Source organism: Thermoascus crustaceus, assembly GCF_041956765.1.
Source record: "Thermoascus crustaceus strain CBS 181.67 unplaced genomic scaffold VTN00scaffold_3, whole genome shotgun sequence".
In the NCBI taxonomy this organism is placed as follows: Eukaryota; Fungi; Ascomycota; class Eurotiomycetes; order Eurotiales; family Thermoascaceae; genus Thermoascus; species Thermoascus crustaceus.
In genome coordinates this window covers 1,229,877-1,250,797 of record NW_027192529.1, presented here as the reverse complement: position 1 = coordinate 1,250,797, position 20,921 = coordinate 1,229,877, and the positions used below count along the sequence as shown (strand labels likewise).

At 49.4% G+C, this 20,921-nt stretch overlaps 5 protein-coding genes across 5 annotated transcripts; 1 reads left to right on the top strand and 4 right to left on the bottom strand.

Moving 5' to 3' along the window:
* Positions 1-148: 148 nt before the first annotated feature.
* Positions 149-5,960, bottom strand: VTN00DRAFT_5631 (uncharacterized protein; the record flags this gene model as incomplete). The annotated part of the gene is made up of 3 exons (XM_069432183.1): positions 149-458; positions 513-5,762; positions 5,821-5,960. The coding sequence occupies 3 exons, from the start codon at positions 5,958-5,960 to the stop codon at positions 149-151; spliced, it is 5,700 nt and encodes a 1,899-aa protein (XP_069288068.1).
* A 241-nt stretch (positions 5,961-6,201) lies between these two features.
* On the bottom strand, positions 6,202-7,373 carry VTN00DRAFT_5630 (uncharacterized protein; the record flags this gene model as incomplete). Its single annotated transcript, XM_069432182.1, has 2 exons — positions 6,202-6,626; positions 7,214-7,373. The coding sequence occupies 2 exons, from the start codon at positions 7,371-7,373 to the stop codon at positions 6,202-6,204; spliced, it is 585 nt and encodes a 194-aa protein (XP_069288067.1).
* Positions 7,374-12,519: 5,146 nt separating this feature from the next.
* VTN00DRAFT_5629 (uncharacterized protein) lies at positions 12,520-14,373 on the top strand (the record flags this gene model as incomplete). The annotated part of the gene is made up of 5 exons (XM_069432180.1): positions 12,520-12,597; positions 12,665-12,702; positions 12,760-12,785; positions 12,841-13,602; positions 13,664-14,373. 5 exons carry the CDS (start codon positions 12,520-12,522, stop codon positions 14,371-14,373), a joined length of 1,614 nt encoding a protein of 537 aa, XP_069288066.1.
* A 42-nt stretch (positions 14,374-14,415) lies between these two features.
* On the bottom strand, positions 14,416-14,790 carry VTN00DRAFT_5628 (uncharacterized protein; the record flags this gene model as incomplete). The annotated part of the gene is made up of 2 exons (XM_069432179.1): positions 14,416-14,566; positions 14,714-14,790. 2 exons carry the CDS (start codon positions 14,788-14,790, stop codon positions 14,416-14,418), a joined length of 228 nt encoding a protein of 75 aa, XP_069288065.1.
* A 1,109-nt stretch (positions 14,791-15,899) lies between these two features.
* Positions 15,900-17,450, bottom strand: VTN00DRAFT_5627 (uncharacterized protein; the record flags this gene model as incomplete). Its single annotated transcript, XM_069432178.1, has 8 exons — positions 15,900-15,949; positions 16,013-16,079; positions 16,134-16,335; positions 16,406-16,536; positions 16,591-16,766; positions 16,831-16,918; positions 16,983-17,185; positions 17,258-17,450. 8 exons carry the CDS (start codon positions 17,448-17,450, stop codon positions 15,900-15,902), a joined length of 1,110 nt encoding a protein of 369 aa, XP_069288064.1.
* Between the last annotated feature and the right edge of the window lie 3,471 nt (positions 17,451-20,921).

Genomic DNA, 20,921 nt, shown 5'->3' with positions numbered 1-20,921 from the left:
GTTGACAAGTGTAATAGGATACAGACGGACAAGAGAACCCACGGTATAAAAAGACCTAATGGAAATCCGTCATTTCAGATACACATCTGTACAGTCAATCTTAAAAGCGGAAAAAGACCATTTGAATAAAAACGAATAACCGCCTTCCTTAGAACACGAACATCTTAGCAGCACCGCTTGACGCTGCTCCGGTGGAGTCGGCTTTCATCCCTCCCGGCAGATTGTTACCGGTGTATTGGGTAGTCGTATCATTGTTGTCCTGGTCGATCGGCTGCATGAGATCCAATGGGAAATTGTCGAATTTTGGAATGATCTTCAAGTTGCGAACGATAAGCGGGGCAGCAACAAGGACGATGAAAAGGATAAGCACGACGAAGTACAGGATCGCGAAGCGGATGACCCTTCTCTTACGAAGTTTGGATTGCTTGAGGGAGTAGATCGGTGGGCGAATCTGACGGCTATAGGCATTGTGAGCCAGGTTCTAATTTGAGGAAGATACCATCGATGCTTACCTTGGTCGAAGCCAAAAGAGAATGACGGAATGGAACTTGTCGACATATGGGACGCAGAGCGCGGGCAGCATGACAAAAAGGAGCAAGTGTCCCAGTATGAAATCCGCAGCGAAGTAACCAAGCTCAGTGATCTTGCAAAGGAATTCACGCCCAGGCTGAGAAATCGAATGCCAGCCCATGCTGTACCATTTACCAGTCCACCAGGCGATGTTCGACTGATCATGCTTGAACTCTCTGGTTAGAGCGAGGGCGATGATGAGCTTGTACACAAAACGCTGGATAGCAGTCATGGCGACCATTCCGAGGACACATCTAGGGAATGACCAGCCCTCCAAGAAGAACATGACCTCAAAGATCGCCATCAACGTAATAACAGCGATACAATGAGCAATGGCGGCGAGGACAGCTCCGAACTTCTTGCAGCACATACTCAGGACAGGACCCATACAACACGCTATGGCAAATAGACCACCGGCAGCACCGGCGTTGACACCAATGGGAGCCAAAGCCACAATGGCAACACGAATCAAGGAATTGGTAGGCTTCGGGTTGCCCTTCACACCGGTCTGCGCATTAATGTAAAGATATGGGATGAGAGTGACTCCAATGAGTACCAGCGGCCCAACGATCTCGCTAAAGAAGATATTTGTCAGACGAGCCCGAGGAACGTCACCAGACAATTTCTCCGATGGGACACCAAGAAGCTTGCGCTTGTAACCTGTGATGCGAGTACGTGACAGGCGGCAGAAGGCAATCCACGAGGAAGCGTGAGAACGTGAGTTTCCGCGAGAAAGCCATCTGAGATAGTCCCGATAGTCAATGAAGAAGTCATCCCAGGAGAATTGGTGAGGATTGAACAGGAACGGCGAAATGCACAGGGCAAGAAGAGAGACCCAGAACCAGATGAGGGCAGGAGTCCAGACTGTTGTGGTCGCAAACAGTAACATCATCAGCGACCGCGCACCGAGGTAAATAGAAGGACTGGCGAAACGCGAGTACAAGACACCAAACGGAATACGGGCCGTAGCGAAACCACGTCCGGTACCGATGTATCGAGCACCACCGAAGGAAAGGTTCTGGTGCACAGCGTTGGCGTAGATCTGACAAACGAAGACCTCGAACATGAAGGAGAAGGATCCAAAGTGCTTGGCAAGGCGAGTCGCCATACGCCAGAGACCTCTTTCGGTTAATTCCTGGACAGCCAGAGGAACGAACGAGATGAAGAACACGATGAAGATAGAGACGATACAGCGGTTAACCCAATCCAGGACGGGCTGCAAGTTGGCACATCCAGTCGGCATCAGCGGGTCGGTGATTGGCACATCAGGGTTGTAGCGACAGAGGATCGTCTCGTGGCGGAGTGCGCCCAAGTTGATCAGGACGATCATGAACATTTGCACCGACAACATAATGAACATGTTGTTGATGTGAAATCCAGGGTGTGCATAGTAAAACGACAAGAACCGATCGAGAGGAAGCTGAGTGCCAAGGTAGTAATACTCGCGAGACAACATCTGCTCACCCATACCGGTTCCGATCTTGGTTGTGAAGTTCAAAATGGATCCAAAACCAAGATCACGACCCTTACCGCACTGGTAGTACTCGCAGTGCTTGATACGGCCACCACGAATCATCGCGTTCATACCGGCGTAGATATCTTCGTTCAAGTGCAGACCTTTCTGGGCTTTGGAGACACCACCACGAGTGGCCATGAAAGTAGCGTTGAGGAAGTCAGGGTGACCATAGTGCAGCTTGCCACCAATCTGTGCAAGAGTTCGCGCGAACAATGTACCGAATGTCTGTTCTTTTCCGGCAGCAACGTCACCAAGAATACCGATGTTCTCCGAAAAGATATACTCGCGAGCACCAAGGATGGCAACGGGGTCGAATTTGTTGCTGGGCAGACCAGGGGTGTAAGGAGAAACATTGTCCGTGGTCATCTCCTCAAATTCGGCAAGGACACTGCGGATTTTGAGACATTCTTCGAGGTAATTGTCCTGGTTGGCATCGACAAGCTGGATGTATTCGCCACGGTAGAAGATAATCGCATGGTTCTGGTTGTCTGACTTGCCGTCTCCGAGAATGGGGTTGCCCGAGAGCTGAATCCTCCACTTGGGCTTCCGCATACCATTTTCCAGGAGCTCCGAGTGTCCATCAATCAAGGCTGAGTATAGCCTAGGCTCCTCGCCCTCATTCACTGGAGGCTCCTCATCCAGATAGGCGATTTGCAAATCGGGATAAGCACGCAGAAGGAATTCTGTATTCTCACGTTCTTCCTTGTTGAACTTGGCATAACGTTGCATGGAAACACAAATCTTGAACTTGCGACGCGCCATCCTCTCGAGTTCACGCTCCAGCTTGTCCGAGTTACCGCCAAACATCTGTACAACCTCGGGGTTCTCAACACGGTAGAGAAGTTTAATAGCCCGGCTGTAGTTCATAAAACCTGAAATTGTACGGTAGAGCGTCTGAGAGCGCAGAGATGCCCAGATACGAGTGCGAAGAGTGTATTCCGGAGCAGCGGACTTGAAACCAATACAGTAAAATGGCAGATCATCAATCTTGCTCTTGGCAGCATCCTTCTCAGACTTCTCGTAATCGCCATTGAACTGGGAGGTCTCATCGGCCAAGATCTTCGTATCCTTAACGAAGCAATCCCATTCGTGAGGATGAAGCTGCTTGAGGTACTCGAGCAAGGTGACACGGGAGTACGGCTCGTCTTCACGAATAATTTCTCGCAAGGACAGAAGGATCTTTTCACCGTAGTGTGGAATCAAGACAGTGAATGTGGGCATGTTGTCGACAGGCAGCGGTTCCGGAATAGGCGTCGAGAGAGACTGAGCGAAGAACGAAATACGGCGCTCAGCTTCACTCTGCGCTGGGAAGAACTCGGTCTTGAAAGAGTGATCTTCCTGGGACACAAAGAAAGTCGGTGCACGAAGAGTCCTTTTACCCTCCTGCTCCGAAGGGACCTGATGGTACAAAAGCTTCTGGACATGGTCGATCGCCAGCAAATGCTCACGGTACATCGAAATGACGATTGCGTTCCACACCTGGGAGATCAGAACCTTCGGTTTATACTTGATCTCCATATCCGTAGTGGCGAGAACTTTGGAGTAGATACGCTTCGGGAGGCGAGAAAAGATGTTTCTCCATGGGGACCAGATTGAGACACCAAGGTAGAAAGAGCGGGCGACCGAAAACACAGTGTTCAGAATGATATACCACAGATAGCTATCCAGGAAATAGAGTGTCAAGTCCATGAAGAACATCAGACCCAGCAAGATCTGTGGCTGTTTCTTGCAAAGAACACCCTTGATAATCCCGTCGCCTGCACAACGATGGATCTTCATCGGCGAGAGGATACGGATAGGGTCTTTGAACGAGAGGGTCAGGAAGAAGTAAGACTCGACCAGCTTCGCAGCGAAGACGCAGATCCAGAGACCGTATGACATCCACATGTCATTCCCGCGCAGACGAGGATAGCTTGCAGTGAATGTCTGGCTAGCAACGTATTGGCGGTTTTTCTTTTTCATATAGCTGCCGAATAGACCACCGAGTGGCATGACAGAGAAGAAAAAGAACGTCGCCAAGGCGATGAAGAACTGAACGACACCCAGGATGAGAGCAGGCTTGTCCCTCCCCTCCTTCGATATTCCGAAAACGTAGACGCTGGGTCCGAAATTGACAGCAAACACGAGGAGGAGGAACATGAGCCTCTTGCTCAGATGCTGAGCACCGGCCCATCGTCGAGGTACATACAACCATTCGCAAAGAGTAGCCAATATTTGAATTAAGGCACACAATGCACCTCCAAGGCCAACCGCAGACCATGAATAGGAACCAGGCGGCTTGTTGTTGCGTTGCTGTTCATAGTTCTTCGTGTACAGCGTAGGAGAGTTGAAAGCCGTGAAGAACCAGAAAGAGCCCAGATGGATAATCCAGATTCGGTTGAAGTTGGTTATCATGTGGAACCATGATCTGGTTTCCCTGTATGTTTTGAAGAACACCTTCTTCCAGTTGACGTCCTTGAGTTTAGTCCATCGCTCCGCTGGCGGGATGTCAACCAGGCGAGTCTTATCGTTTAGCACGATGCGCTCAATCCCCTCGGGATACCAGAAAAGTTGATTCATATCATCATAACCAATGATCTGGTTGTGGTCACGTTCGCGCCGCACGTACTTGCCATCCAAGATCTCGTACCCTTGATCTCTACAGTACTGGTAGAGAGGAGTAATGATCTCATTGAGATAAGTATACTCTTCAACAGGCTCAACACGGTTCTGGCACTCGGGGGACTGATAGTAGTCATCGGCGCACTTGAAGATGAAACAGAGACACTCAGGCATGAACCGAACCTGGTTCGCTTCACCCCAGCAGAGAAGATAGAGTGCCAATTGCCGTACGCGATCATGCTGCGACATGCGGTTCATGCGTGTCTTCCATCGGTACTCCGCTGCTTCCAGGCTGTTGTCCCCTTCCAGAGCCTCTAGGGTTTCCTGTTCATTTTCAGGATTTTGCTCCGCTGCCTTCTTAGCAGCCTTGCGCGCCTTGCGTGTTTTACGATCGGCCTTGCCGAGCTTCATGTTCGCGAAACCGACAGCATCGTCTAGGTCAAGGTGGGCAGCAAAATACCAACGCCGATAGTTGGCATTGTCACCGCCAATGTAATCTGCGTGCAAGGAGAGAAGCGCCTGGTTGGGAGTCATTCGAGAGGCGCGGGAGTCCAACAACGTCATCAAATGGTCGTACATGTTACGCATGCTATCCCGCTGGAAACCAAACTTGTTCACTAGGTCCAAGAAGATGTCTTCGATCTCCTCCTTAGAAAGAGGGATCTGGGCGTCCGAGGTCCACGCAGGATATGGCTCCCGAGAACGCTGGCCGGCTGGTAGAATAGTCGAATAGTCCATGCCATACACGGGGGTCGAGGCGCCAGAGGATCGGTTGCCGCCGTACGAGACTTGGGAAGACGGTGGTCGATAACCCCGACCGCCCATCTGGCTCTCGTTGTAGCTGTTGTACCTTTCATCGCCTCGGCCGTAGTAGTCCATGTCAGCTGCACGAGCGGTTTCTGATCTCATGGTGAAGTCGCTGAAAGTCTCGGAATCGTCTTCGGAGTCTCCCCGACGCCTGGCTCCGGCCCCATGGCCTCCTTGGTCATAGTACTGATCATTGTAGTAGTCATCATGGTACCCTTGACCACCCTCATAGTGCTGATACCCGTTGTGGCCGCCATCGGCGTATCCGCTGTCCCGTAGTCAGCATACTTGGTACAGACAACCCATGAGCGCACAGAAATGCTTACTATCCATCACCATGCTGTGAGTAATCGTTCGGATCATAGTAGCCCTGGCCATGATGATCGTCCTGATAATAGGAGTCACCATGCCCTTGATGGCTAGCATAGCTATCGTCGTAGTGCCCACCTTGCTGGTAGCCCGACATGGTCAAAGGCGAAAGTCAATTGGATTTCAGATACCCTGTTGACGCAGTGAGAACAGATTCAGTCGCATAGAATTTCTCAGGTACATATGTCATAGGTCCACATCCCCTGGGACTCGGGGAGGAGGCACGTAGAGAGAGGGTAAATTGAGAAACTCACGTTACAGTCCGCCCATTAAACAGTATTTCTCGACACCAACAATATATTCTTTGGCTTCTATCGATAAAGGTCGGCTGATTTGCATCAAGTGGTCATGGAATTGCTGTAGTAACGAGCGTAAGGTGAAGGGATGCCCCTAAGCGAAGGTACTTTGGGACGGTGACAGAGCGGTATCAAAGGACACTGCAATCGGACGGACTCCAAGAGCGGTCGGGATCTCCTGGAGAGACGGTTTTTTTTTCTCTGCTCCCTCTTCGCGCAGTTAATCCTTAGGGAGAGTGCAGCGTGATGCCGATGCAGAGACGACCGCAATGTCGCCGGTAGAGGATGTTGTGAAACGAGTGAAGGGGGTAAACCAGCGTTGCTGAGCCAATCTCTCAGGCACAGGCGACGGTCACGATTGGGTGTCGACCCGCGCAAAAGACGACCCACTCCCAGCAATCCTGCTTTCCTCAAACGAATGTGAGAAAGAAGGAAGGGAGCACGGTCGACGGCGTCAGCCAGTTCTTCTAGAAGGAAACGAGTGTAGAAAAGATCGAAGGAAAGAGAAGATGGATGGAAGAGGGACGATCGCCTTGGAGATGGCAGAGAAAGGGATTGATCTGTCCCGGTGGAGTAGGGAAATTGTTGGCGCTGGCACGACTACGGAGTATGCCTGGGTGCGCCGGAAACGGAACGGTACCGTTACCGGTTCTGGCTTCAGTTATTTTACACTCCCACAGGTTCTCTGGGCCGGCGGACAGGGAGGATTACACGATATACATAGAACAGCACGCCACGGGAGGCGAGAGATGCCCCGTATGCCCCTGTCTCTGGCGAGTTGGCAGAGCCCCATGCTCATCTTGGCATTTCCAGCCTGTTACGCCCGTCACAGCTATCGATAACATTCTGGCTGGTCCATCATTCGGCAGGCTCGCCGCCTCGAAAATCCGTTGGCCAGCACGGAAAAGTGGAACAGGGGTAAGAAAGTCGGCCGCCTATAAGGTCGGCACGGCCGGTCCAGCGATTCCCTGGATAGAGACGGCCCCTGAAACCGGACCCACCGACACCTCGCGATCGAGGATCGAGAACCCGCGACCCCTGTCATGGCTCGTACGTCCCGGTTTTCTTACCGTATCGTGACCGTCAGGTATGAAGGGATGGCATCGCTGCGGGCATCCCCATGGCACACAGGCGAGGAATGGTGAGTCCCTCTTGCAGGTGGTAAACTTAGACGCCGCAGTGGTAACCTGAGATCTAGCCGCATACGAGTCCATGATTTTTACGCTGTGTGGCACGCTGCCCATATCATCGCCTCCCTGTGCTCTTCACAATTCATGTTCAGTGTGTTCTCCGTGGATTTACCCCGCGTACCAGTAAGCTAGGGGAAGTTGGAACTTCGCGGGCCAGGGAAAATAGACGGCAGAGTCTCTGCCACAGCGGGCTGCTGCCCTCAGTCTGGATGCCCTACTCCATACACCGAAACCCAAGGATGGTCTATGGGACACCCTGTTGAGTCCATGGTGAATCCTGAACTTCCCCTTGTCGTCCTGGTATCCTGAACATGCAAAATGCAGGGTCAGACCTCCGCACAGCATACATGGTGCCGATGCAGCAGACAATCACCATTGCTGACGGTGCTGTAGGCTTAAGGGTCGGGACCGGGTGCGGTTAAGATAGTAATATGACGTGCAGAGAAGACTGGAAGGACTTGGTGTCGCAGCATCATGTGTGCTGGAGTTCGTGACCGTCCGTACAGAAAACAGGGTATCGGCCCTGTCCTGACAAAATACCCATACGCTATCTGGCCTCCGTCTATGAAACCGGCTCCCGTCTCAGACATCGAGCTACGCCAATCTTGCCGTATCTGTCCATCCCAAACAGGGGTCCACAAACGGACTCAACTCTCATTTCTTTCTTGCCTTAACTGCGGCCCATCTCTCACAGCCTCGAATGCCGGAAAAGTCGCCACTGTGCCACACTTGACCCACGACGATGCCCTCGGTATTCCGTAGCATGGATGCGGTCAGCTTGATAATATTCTCCTAAACTCCCTACGGTAGTAGTTGCATCCACCGAAAGGGCGCAAAATGTGAATGTTAAAAACGTAACAGCAGACTCCGTAGTTATTTCAAGTAACAGCCAAATTCATGGAATTGTCTGGCCGGTCCACCATTATTAGGGACCGCCAACGTGACTGCCGAATAATAAATAAACAATACCTGGGAATAACTGGATGCCCCGCGCTTGTATCCTCAAAGCGGAAATTCCGTCCATTTTCCTTGCACCTGTCCTGATTTGTCTGCGGCTCAAAATAGACATCGTCACGCTTGTTGCCGGTAATAAAAGCCAAAATCTCGGGACCTAAGATAAAGTAATTACTCAGATTGTCGGCGATAAAAGTACCTGGTGGTATCTCCTTGTGCAGACTTCATCATCGGGCAGCATAGAAAGCCTGGTGTCCTCCATATACTCCGTACTCTGGAATCGTACTGGACGCATGCACCTGGGCACCTAACCGAAGTCTTAGCGAGTCAGCGGTCTGAATCTCAGGGAACTCGATACATCAAGCGAGATTTACTTGCGAATGCCGGCCTAGTTTCCTGTTGTCCAGGACTTCCAGAGAAGAGAAAAAGCAAGAACGGACACTATAATCGTGCAGATGGTCCGCTGTGGCTGCAGTAAACTTGGTCATGCACCCTAGGACCGAAGTTAAGACTCAAGCATCGCCTAAAGGAGCCAGTTAGGTTACCTTCCAGGCCCAGTAGTGGCGAGGTGCGACTCCTGCCGTCGTGGACCCGCAGCACCTCTAACATCAACCCAGTCACAGAGAGACTCTCATGATCGACAGAAAAGGGGTTCCTTTATGCAGACTATGCTGGCCTTAGAATTGAGTAGTGGTGTGGGCCGAGGGCGGAGTACGGAGAACAATCCGGTTTCCGATAGTAATGTTTACTCCGTAAAGATTATTTCAGAGTAGCCAGCTAATGCTTCTTCGTTCATGACAATATCATTATTAATTTTCAGGAGGGTGCAGAAATCGCTTCAGAGTCCCAATTGTCTAGTGGCGCTCAGGAATAGCAGGCCAGGAAGTCCTGGAGACCGGGGGGTTCAAAACCGCAGGACTCATAAAGATCCTGAAAATAGCAAAGTGAAATAGATTGCTTCGAGAAGCCGTATGGAATCAGGCGTGGCTTTACCGTACGCACTGGAACACATTGATTACTCAAATCCGATACCGAGTCTATGGAGCATATGTTACGCTGTCTGACTGTTGATATTTATACAGGACACCAGCGCAGGACAGCAAGCCAAAAAAAAACTAAGTCCCACTAATAAAGACTTAGAAAAAGCTATCTAGAGCACTTTAGCAAGACTTAGAGAATTTACTCTATTTTATCTATGACTCTGGGCCCTCTTCTATGTAAAGGACTTAGCAGCAGTGGTGTTAAGCTCTCACAAGGCTGTCATGTGACCAACTCTACAACCCTGTCTGTATGACTTCACAATAATTGCAACTTCCAACTCTACCAACCCCCACACCTCTCAACATGTCAACTAATGTGATCAATTTTATCCATTTTCTAGAGTCTCTCATTATAAGGTAGCTCACCACAAGGAGACTAGGCAGCAACTTCTGAAGTGGTGAAATAAATCTGACAAACCTCCAGGTAATGAGTACCTAAGCAGCATCCATCCAAATCGGTGTCCAATGCTGGAACATTTGCAGCAACCTTGCCAGCATAGCCAGGTTGAAATGTGTATATTAATTCTCCTGGAGCTTAGTATTCACTTCAATCACTAATACTCTGCAACAGGCTAAAGATAATATTGTCTCTCTACCTGCGACAGTCACTTGACAACTCTCGAGTCATTCACTCGCTTGCTTGAGCCCACATTGAAATACCAGGAGACTTCACCTCTGTCTATCTTAAAAGCCTCCTCTTCCCCTGCAACTTCTTGTTCGAAAATCTTTTCTAAGCTACCAACCTCCTTTCTTCTCACGATGACACCCACCACCAGCTACTCCTACACCCCAGAAGCCAGACATCCAGGAAAGGAGTTTAGGAGCGAGTCTGTATTTCATTCCCATGTACGCAATGCGATTACCGACTCAGCACACCATCAAGAGTTAGTCTACACTGAGGTCATCCCACTCTGGGGTGAGAACATCGTGCGATTCCTGAACGAAGCCATCGAGGAAAAACATGTCCAGTAAGGCATAGATCTGTGGTTCTTCAAAGGATTCCACTCATCCTTCTTTCTCCAGAAAACATTACAGCTCGAGTACTGAGGTGTTCTGGGCACGAGTTATGCCGGTAGAGCTTCACGACTGCCATCAAAAATGGTACTATGATCAAGAGCACGACTGGAGAGAATCTGGCCTCCTGACGCGTGATGAAAAAAAGGGACCTATGGCCTTCAGTTGGGAGTTTTCTTCTGTCTTTTTTTCTCACATTTCTTACTGATTTTTATAGCTATCGAGTTCTTTCAACCACCGTATGCAAGTTCCAGGAAGGAGCCTGACCTCTTCATACGCGCTGATAACCTTCGCCTTCCCACAGTTGTTATGGAATCCGGCTGGAGTGAGTCTTGGCCAAGACTCAGAGATGACATGAATCTATGACTCGTCGGTGGTAACGGGGCCGTTAAGGCTGTTCTTCTACTGAAAGTGGGTAACAATCGGGGATTCAAACCGTGTCAAAGGGTCCGTGGAACTCCATACCCATACTAATGGAATTCCAATACTCCGCCAAACTGAGATATTATCAAGATGCTTATTGCTATTCTGAAGTTCAGTGTTAATGAGACCTAGGTAATTTTTCCAGTGCCAGCACAAGCGCAGGGCCCCCAGCGAATCCGACTTACCTGACGTATACTTTTCGGCTCGACCGTTTTTCCTGGCCGAATCCTACGGACGATTCTTTCCTGGATATTGACAGTCTCCGTGACACTGCCACAGATGCTATGGCTCTAATGGGCCTTGTCCCTGCTTGATCCCCATGTGAGTATAGTCGCTTGATCACTAGCCGTTTACGACTTCACCGCTAACACAGGGATTTTCATAGAGTGATACAGAGTGGTTGCTTTTATTTTAATGGGCTAATAGTCATCATGGGTAATTAGCAGTTGCTCTTGAATCGGAAATTGAATCTACATTGTTAAGACATCTTGCAGTCTTGTATACCTCTTGCGTAGGTAAGACCCGATGATTGCAGGCTATGGACATCAGAGCTTTGTCCCTTCTCTCTATGGTAAAACATGATTAGGTGCTACCATATTGTGTCAAGTCATTTGCAGAGTAAAATAATACCTAGGTAATCTTGTAAGCAACTTAAAGCCTTTCCTGGCTCTGACTTGAAAAGACGACTTGATTGGGTGTCAAGGGATAAAGCAGCAAACGCCGAGGTGGAAATGTCACGGGAATAAAAGGTAAAGGCCACGAGTTGTCGTGGCCATTCCGGCATCACCTTGAGTTACTCGGGGTACTTATCTATGTGTCAACTTCCTGACCGAGTATCATGTTGGCGACTTGGCCTGTGATCGCGCAGTATCACTGTGCGCCAAGTCGATTGCTTGTGGATGGTCAAGAGGCCAAGGCGGCCGAAGGGGCCCAATGCTATCAATTGGCAGGGCTGACCGTTCTCTTGAAATTATGCTCTGCACCTTCCACCTCAAAAGAGCAGAAGCGTGAAAGGTGGGAATGATAATAACAATAATCGTAAACCCACGCACATCACTTTAAAAAACCGAGTGTGAGCGTTGACGGTGGCAGGCATCACTGTGGGGAAGTCTGAAGATCTCATGCAACGATAGATGTGCGATTCTATATTTAAAATAGACACGACTTGTTCAATTACAACCATATGATCGTGAAGAGCATCACGGAGTGTTCGAGGGAGTCGCTCCGCGGTCCACTGAGCAGCGGAAGGCCAGAGCGGATAGCTTTAATAAGACATGTGTCGCAGATGGAGCGAGACGGGTGGAGGGCGCCCCTGAGAGGAGCCCTTGCACACGCGTACCTGAGCGGCGGGTGCAGCCCACAGCGTGAAACGGCGCCAGGGGCGACCGCTGCAGAGACCCAGTCAAGGAGCAGCCGTCTCCGCCCAGCGTCCCCATTTCTCCCTCTCTTCTCCCCGAGTCCCTCACTCCCAGACTTTCACTCTTTCTCTTACCGTGGTTGCTTCACCTCATTTTCACCCTCTGTTTCTCGTCGTTCCTTACACCGCAATATAGCCTTCTTCCTCAGTCTCTCGTTGGTCTCCGGACCGTCTTTTTGACTCGTCTTTTATATATACTGGTCTCCTCGACCGGGAGGCTTGGAAACGCCCGGATTTGGTAGCCACCGTCTTTACCAAGACTTCAACCCCCCGCACACTACCTTCGTTTACGTTTCGATTCTGAAGTGCCCGGCACCTCACCATGAAGCTTTCTGTCTTCACGGGGGCTGCCATCTTGGCCAGCGCTGCGCTGGCTGAGCTGGACCCCATCATCATTAAGGTACGGCTCGTGCAATTAGTGTATGTTATGTTCGATCCAACATGATCACTAACGCGCTTGTACCCAGGGTTCCAAATTTTTCTACAAGAGCAATGACACTCAATTGTGAGATTTAACATCCAAACGTTTGCAGTGTGGCGCTTGCTAACCGCAGATTTCCAGTTTCATCCGTGGTGTCGCCTACCAACGTATGTTTCATGCCCCTCCTCCATTTCGTTACCCTCAATTGACAATCGTATGTAGAGGAAATCTCCAGCAATGGTACCACCGACGGTGGCAACGACTACCAGGATCCTCTGGCCAACCCGGACGCCTGCAAGCGGGATGTTCCTCTCCTTCAGGAGCTGCAGACCAACACTATCCGTGTTTATGCTATCGACCCGACGGCAGACCACAAGGAGTGCATGCAGCTCCTGACCGACGCGGGCATCTACGTGATTGCAGACCTGTCCCAGCCGGCCCAGTCCATCAACCGTGACAGCCCAACGTGGAACGATGACTTGTACGCCCGTTACACTGCCGTTGTTGACGAGATGGCTCAGTACACCAACACTATTGGGTTCTTCGCCGGAAACGAGGTTTCCAACAACAAGACCAACACGGATGCCAGTGCTTTTGTCAAGGCCGCAGTGCGGGACATGAAGGCGTACATCAAGCAGAAGAACTACCGTCCAATGGGTGTCGGATATGCCACCAACGACGATTCGGACATCCGTGAGAACATGGCGGACTACTTCGACTGCGGCAACAAGGACGACAGTATCGATTTCTGGGGCTACAACATCTACTCCTGGTGTGGCGACTCCTCTTACCAGAAGTCTGGATACAACGTCCGTACTGAGGAGTTCAAGAACTACAACGTCCCTGTCTTCTTCGCCGAGTACGGCTGCAATGCCGTTCAGCCCCGCAAGTTCACAGAGGTCCAGGCTCTCTACGGTCCGCAGATGTCCCCTGTCTGGTCCGGTGGCATTGTGTACATGTACTTCCAGGAAGAGAACGACTACGGTATGTCTTTAAATACCTAACTACCAGGTGACTTTGTTCTTGATTGTCTAATTTGGAACAGGTCTGGTCAAGGTTGACGGCGACAAGGCCACCAAGCTGCAGGACTTCAACAACCTCAAGGAGCAGCTTTCCAAGATCAACCCTACCGGTGTGAAGAAGTCTGAATACAACCCCACCAACACTGCTCCCCAGGCTTGCCCCACCGTTGGCGATGAGTGGCAAGCGGCCTCCAGCCCCCTGCCCCCAACTCCAAACAAGGAGCTGTGTTCGTGCATGACGGAGTCCCTGAGCTGTACCCTCAAGGACGATATTGATGAAAAGCAGATTGGTAAGCTTTTCGGATACATCTGTGGCATGTCTGAGGGTCTCTGTGATGGAATCTCTGCCAACGGAAAGACCGGCAAGTACGGTGCGTACAGCATGTGCGCGGTGAAGGAGCAGCTCTCCTTTGTCATGAACCGGTACTACGAGCAGCAGCAGGCTCAGGGCAACGGTGCCCAGGCCTGTGACTTCAACGGTGCCGCTACTCTTAAGTCCCCTACCAGCCCTACTGGTTCCTGCAAGAACCTCATGAACCAGGCTGGTCCTGAAGGAACCGGTACTGTCACCTCTGCCCCTACTGCTGGCAGCGGAAGCGGCGCTGCTGCTGCCACCTCTAGCGGTGCTGCTGCCCCCATGGTTGCTCCTGCCGCCTTCAACTTCGGCATGATGCAGCTCGGTGCCTACATCGTCACTGCCTTCTTCGCCGGTGTGGGTATGATCCTTCTGTAAATGTCAATGTTCATATATGGATGCAGTTGGGTCTACCTGATCTTACTCGCATCCTGTACATGTCACCTCACATTCTTGCTTTTTTTTTGACCTTTCCATCTTGTCAGGACCGTTTTTTGTAGTGTCCCATTTAGGCTTACCTACGTGTGTGCATTTCCTGAGCGAACCGAAACTCAGGGCAAGATAATAGCAACTAGGGTTGTAATTATATATATAGATAAGTTGCATCCTTCTTTTTCTCCATCTTCTGTGACATTAGCTTCAGCGAGTTTCAATACTTTGATCTTCTTGAATCTTGGCTTTGACGCCATGAAATGATCTAGAGTCTACAACCTCTTACAGTCTATTGTCCCTCAACTTGATTCTACTGAGCTCCTGCTGGGGTTGGGGCCAGATCGGATCATGTCTCCGTCCCATTGGACTTGGGAGACAACACGAAGATCGATCAACACATAAACAGCTGGCAACAGACACGCGTCGAGGTGTGCAGCTTCGGGGACGAACACGGGTGCAGGCACCACGTCATTCGAGTTACGCAACACACGGCTGTGCGTGACGGCAGATCGCAGCAACCTTAAAACTGGACAGTGCAGCAGGGTTAAAAACCTGCTCTGCGATGCGGATGGGATAAAATAGCGATCAGCAGCAGTAGCGTCAACTTCGAGAATGGTGCGAACCGTTTGATGTTGTCGTCAGCTGCTCATCCGACCGCTGACTTCACTCACACGGCGGGCACAGCGGGTCTGATCGGTGAACAACCTCGATGATAATCAGGTCTCCCTGCATCGCAAGCCATTAGTGAATGCTTGTTTTTCTTCTCCGAAATCCATCTAATAATCTTTTCCGTTCCATTATCCACCGTGTGCTGCGTACTCGGTACTACGTACGTGACTGATCCCACAGCGAGAATGCAACAGCCGCGGTGAGTCGGTGAACAGTCACAACTGACTAAACCGTTGTGGACAAAACTAGGGCATGGAGTGCAATACAACTCCTTGTCAGAATCTGATGACACGTAAGGTAATGACCAGACTAGATACCTGACCGAGTGCATGCTTACTTCGATCATGAGCTTTTGAGCCACCGCCTCAAGGGTTAATGATGCTCACCGCCCTCACCATGGCTGTTTTCGACGTCCGAAATTTGATATCGCGATGTGGGCAAATGCTTCCGGGTGATGTTCTACTTATGTACACCCAAACGGGTTCGGGAGCAGCTCCTGACTATTACCAAGTATGCCTTCACAGTGGCAATTCTGCTGTTTCATTCCAGAACTGAGAAGCCGAGGAAGTGCCTGACGGAAGGAGATTTGGTCATCAACATGCCCGATCCCTCCTGTGCCATTGAATTGACATATAGATACTAGTATACCAGTACACCAACGTAAGAATATCCAATGCTATCCATGAGCGACAAACGCAAAACAACCTCCCTTCTCATGCTGATGAAACAGAATATTTATCTGCACAGCTAAAGCTGGTTCCTGGCATGATCAGGCCACTTCCAGTGCTGAAATAATCGATGAGTTACGATGCAGCCGGCACGGGTAATGGAAGACATAGGATTCCCCAGCAGACTGGAACGCCGAGTTAGCCAGAGTGCTAAAGGTTATAATAATCAACAGGGTGTGTCAACTTACTTGACAGCCCCAGGTCCGTCCCGAAGGAGTTCTTATATACCTCTGGCCCATCAAACATCCCCCATTTCTGGGTGGTACGTCAGAGCCATACTCCCTAGCGCGAGCGCGATCTAGGAGGTACGTATGGATACTCTTGAAGCTCAAAGGCCTCTGTCTCTTTGCTCTGCTTTGAAGATGTAGTAGCCATGAGCTTGACAATGTTTACCGCTGCGCATTGCCCCATTGACAGCGCACGCCCCACCCGCTTGATACCGGGCCACTCTGCGATATCGCCGACTACGAAGTGCATGGAGCTTTTGAGGATGGTGGGACAGAATTGCATCCTAAGGTTGTGTTCTTAAATGTTAGCAACCTCTTAATGAGGACCTAACTTTGTCTAACGAGATCACTTACGTCGAAAGAACTTTGACGAAGCCATTCTCATTTAATGACTCAGGCGGCAGGAAGTCTGTCCTCGGTAGATGACGGGAGGTCGCCCATATCGTGTGCCCAGCCACCAGCTCGTCTCCATTTGACAATTGGAGCTTTATCCGCTAAGAGCCATCCTCTGCTGCTGACTCCGTTGTTTCATTCGTCACCCGGATTTCCAGGATTATTTCAACTCCATCCCTCTTCAGCGTCTTCAAAGTATTCTCTTTTAACGCTTCTGGAAGAGGCTCATTCGATAGGACGGTAGACCGGGAATGGATTAAGATTACCCGTTGCTCTGGGTGATAGTGTTTGATTTCGGCCGCGAACTCCGTTCCCACGGCTCCTGTTTGAGAAAATACATAGGTTAGATTTCGGATGCTTTATCTGGGGCAGACGACTGCACATACCACCTCCGATGACGACAACGGGATTATCTCTAGAGTCTTTAATACTTGCGATGTGGCTCTTTGCATCTTGAATATATTGCTGTCTCGTCTGGGATTTGGGCAAAATGGGCTAATTCCGCTGGAGCCCGGTGGCAGCGATAAGATAGTCATACTGAAGCACACGGTCTGGTTTCCTCCGCCGGCGACTTGTTGCCGCGCCAGAATGCCCGTTTCTGGAGCGGGTCGATCTCGATGACTTTGCCTTGTAGTATTTGAACGATTTTCCGCTTCAACGCCGGTATATCACCGTAGCTGATCCATGCATGGTCGACGACACTGTGATGTACATGTACTAACGGTATGGCCGTAGTGTGGACTGTAACCGCAGCAGAATACGTTAACTTCTCTTCACTTGAACAACTATTCTGCAGGCCTCGAAGATGCTTACAGATTCCATCCCTCTCGTCCAGGATTTTGATCTGCGGCAAAACCTCTGGCACCCGGACAGGCGTCAAATTCATCATCGAAGGGAAATGAGGCTTACCATCGCAGATGTTAAACAGGTTGAGAGCTGCATACAATCCACTGTATGCAGCTCCGACGATAAGAATCCGAGGAGCAGAGGGGTGGGAGTGAGACATGCGTAGACATGAACCGGAAAGTCGTTACGCCTGACACATACCAGAACGGTCTGCAACTGCGACGAGGACGTAGGAGCTGGTAAAGAGGTGAGATTCGGAGCGGACCTTTTGACATGGGTCTAAGTAGCGGTGTCCTTTCTTTCAACCTAGCATTATCATAGCAGTACCTGTGGATAGGTAGGTAGGTAATGTCCAGTAGAGGACTCTTATATATATACCTAGGTAAGCATGCATTACGGCGTCAAAAGCTTCCACTAGCGGCATTTATTATTCCCAGCATAAGCTGTACAGTACATGTACACTAGTACTGTACATACAAAGAGCAAGCACTCGGCACTCTTCACCCCTTAATAATGTGTTTCCCTCCTCAGGGCCGTAGGCTTATCCCCGGAACCCGAGGTTGCCCACCTGACGCAGGCTGTGTTTGCTGGAAAAGGTCGCACCACTGATTCGAGCCGAGATCCGAACCCCCATCCCATCCCATCTAATCAGATCATCTTATCTGGTTCAGCGACTCGCTTCGCTTTACTGTGGCAGTCCGAGTCCCGTCTTCGGCCAGGGGAAAGCAGAAAGATGCGTCGTTTACTGTACTGGAGAAGCAAGTCTGAAGAAGGAAAGGGGATTCGGTCAGATGTGCCGTTCCGATACCGGTCTTCTTTCTCACATGGCTCTGGTACTGGAGATCTGATATGTTGCAGCCGGCAGGTCTGATCCGGTCTGGTCTGGTAGCGTTGAGCTGCTGCTGTATGCCAGGCATGGCTATTGTCATACCTCCGGGCGACCGTTCGACCTTTGGGTCAGCGCTAAGCTAAAACTCCGCGGGATGCACATGCCATATCATGCCATGTGGGTGAGATAAGAAGATGAGGTGATATTGCCGTTGGATGTCATAGCTAGCTTAGGTAGCTTAGGCAGGTAGAGAGCATGTGGATGGCGTTGCTATCAACTTGAGCTTAAATCATTGTAAGCGTTAATTTTTACCTACCTACCCCATGGTACTTTCGAGGCGTGGGCAGAACTTTATCGATGATAGCGATAGCTTCTGTGGGTCATCAATCGATCAGTGGAATATACAGTGGGGGTTCAAAAGTTTTTAACACGCAAAATCACGCTAATTTCACCGCTCATAATTCTGCCAGGCAAAATAACACAGGTGCGCCTTCGGCTTCAATTCTTCTAATTCTCTATACTTTTTCTATGGCTAAATCAAAGGATTTGACCCCTACCCTGCAAGCTCGCATATGCGAGCTTCATTTGGTTGGATGGGGCTATCACAAAATTCATCAGAAATATCCTCAAATTCCCATATCCACCGTTCGCTATACGATAATCAGCCAAAATGATCGAAAAGACCATGCTTCAAAGCCTCGCAGTGGAAGGCCTAAAGTTCTGTCTCCAGAACAGCAGACAGCCCTTCATGAGCTTGCTATTTGGGATCCACATATAAAAATGCGTGAGCTACAGGCTGCAATAGATAATCCACCTTCTAAATCTACTGTACGCCGCCTTTTTTGCAATCTTCATATGAAAAAATGGAAGCAAAAGAAACAACCTGAAATCACTGAAGAAAATGCAGATAAATGTCTTGCCTGGGCTTGTCAGTATGCTCATTTTACACCTGAGGATTGGAAGCATGTTAAATGGACTGATGAATGTATGGTAGAGTGTGGTAAAGGTGCGCGTACCTTATACACATTTACCAGTCCATCTTGACAAACTATTGAGCATGATGTCCATGCTATACACTGTGGAAAAGGCGTAAAGCAGATGTTTTGGGCTGGATTCAGATATGATAAATGGACTGGTCTTATTCCTTTAGAAGGAGACCCTGAATCTGCACACGGTGGTGTTACTGCATGGGCTATATCTCATGTATATGAGGCATGGTTACCTGAATTGGTTGGACCAGGTGATATTTTTATGCATGATGGCGCTTCTGTGCATACTGCATATATTATTAGGTGTTTACTTGATGATATGGGTATAGAGGTCATGATATGGCCTCCTTACTCACCTGATCTTAATCCTATTGAGAATCTTTGGGCGCTTATGAAAGCAGTTATTTATGAGCGCTATCCTGAGCTTGAACAAGCCCCAGATACGCAGGAAACACTAGGGTGTTTGATTGAGGCTGCTAAGGAGGCCTGGCATGCTATTGATGAGAGGGTTCTACAGAACCTTTCAAATACTATGCCTCATCGTGTTCAGGCAGTTCTAAATGCAGATGGTTGGTATACTAAATATTAGGCGGTTAGAAGTTCTGAATAATATGAATAGGAAGGCGGTGAAATTAGCGCGATTTTGCGTGTTAAAAACTTTTGAACCCCCACTGTAGCAGTACTATCTAGGCCCTACGTAAGCTGTATTTTGTTACATTTTGTGGCACGCGTTTTTTTTCTCTGTCCTTCTAGACTACTAGGTGTACAGCTTCATTCACAGAAATCTCCATCCGTCTTTAGAAGACCTGGAGATGATTGCCCACCACAACAAGTTAGGTACACATACTTACCTCTCAGTCCCCAGTTCGTTTAATAATAATCTATCAACTGAGGATTACAGTCAGGCTATCAAGGACCTGGAAATGACAACATAAAACTCGGTTTTTTACACCGTTTGTGAGAGGCATCAATCACCGACCAGCAATGGCTGATGATATACATATATATATATATTTCTCCTCGTATCCAGATCTTCATCATACCAGAGTTTCAGCAGGGTAAAGAGTTCCTTTGGCAATCCATTTATAGTGACGCAAGTTTATGCATTATTTTTTATCTACATGAGAAAGCCCTGTGAGGTTTGTTGATTTGATAATAATAATAATGACAGCTAGAGTTGATGAGCAGTTATGCATTATGGTAAAGTTATCGCGCGAACTTCCGCGACCTCATGGATAGCACGTGACCCTTTTATTCTCACGTCCATCGCTCTTTCGTCCTCGATGTCCTCTTCTTCTTAATTTTTAACCTGCCTCTTGTATATTCACTCATTTTTATGTTCCTTTTCCCTTTATGTACTCTTATGTACTGTGCACTTATCAAAGTACTCACCTTGATTGATTCAAGCGGTGAGCGGTGTGGGGAACATCTCAACTCGCTCAGCGGGTCGCCGGGTCGCATACGGATCGGATGTAAGGTACGAGGAAGCTAAACCAGTGGTTGCCATGCCAACCTTCTGCGTTTACTACTGCAATGCAACTTGGGACTCTACATACATATCTGATCTTTGAATGTCAAGCATGTCAATTCCCAGGATTCTATCGATTCAATTTTTGTATGACGTCCATTATTATTGATAATTATTACCTTACCTACGTTACCTAGTTCCTTCCTTCTATTCTATCCGGACCGGGTTGGGACCGGACGCCGGTCTTTAGTTACATACGGCAAACCACGAGGAAACGTCTTCTTATGCTTGCATAACGGGCATTGCATAGAGGTAGAGAGAGGAAATATGGCAAGGTTAAACCTA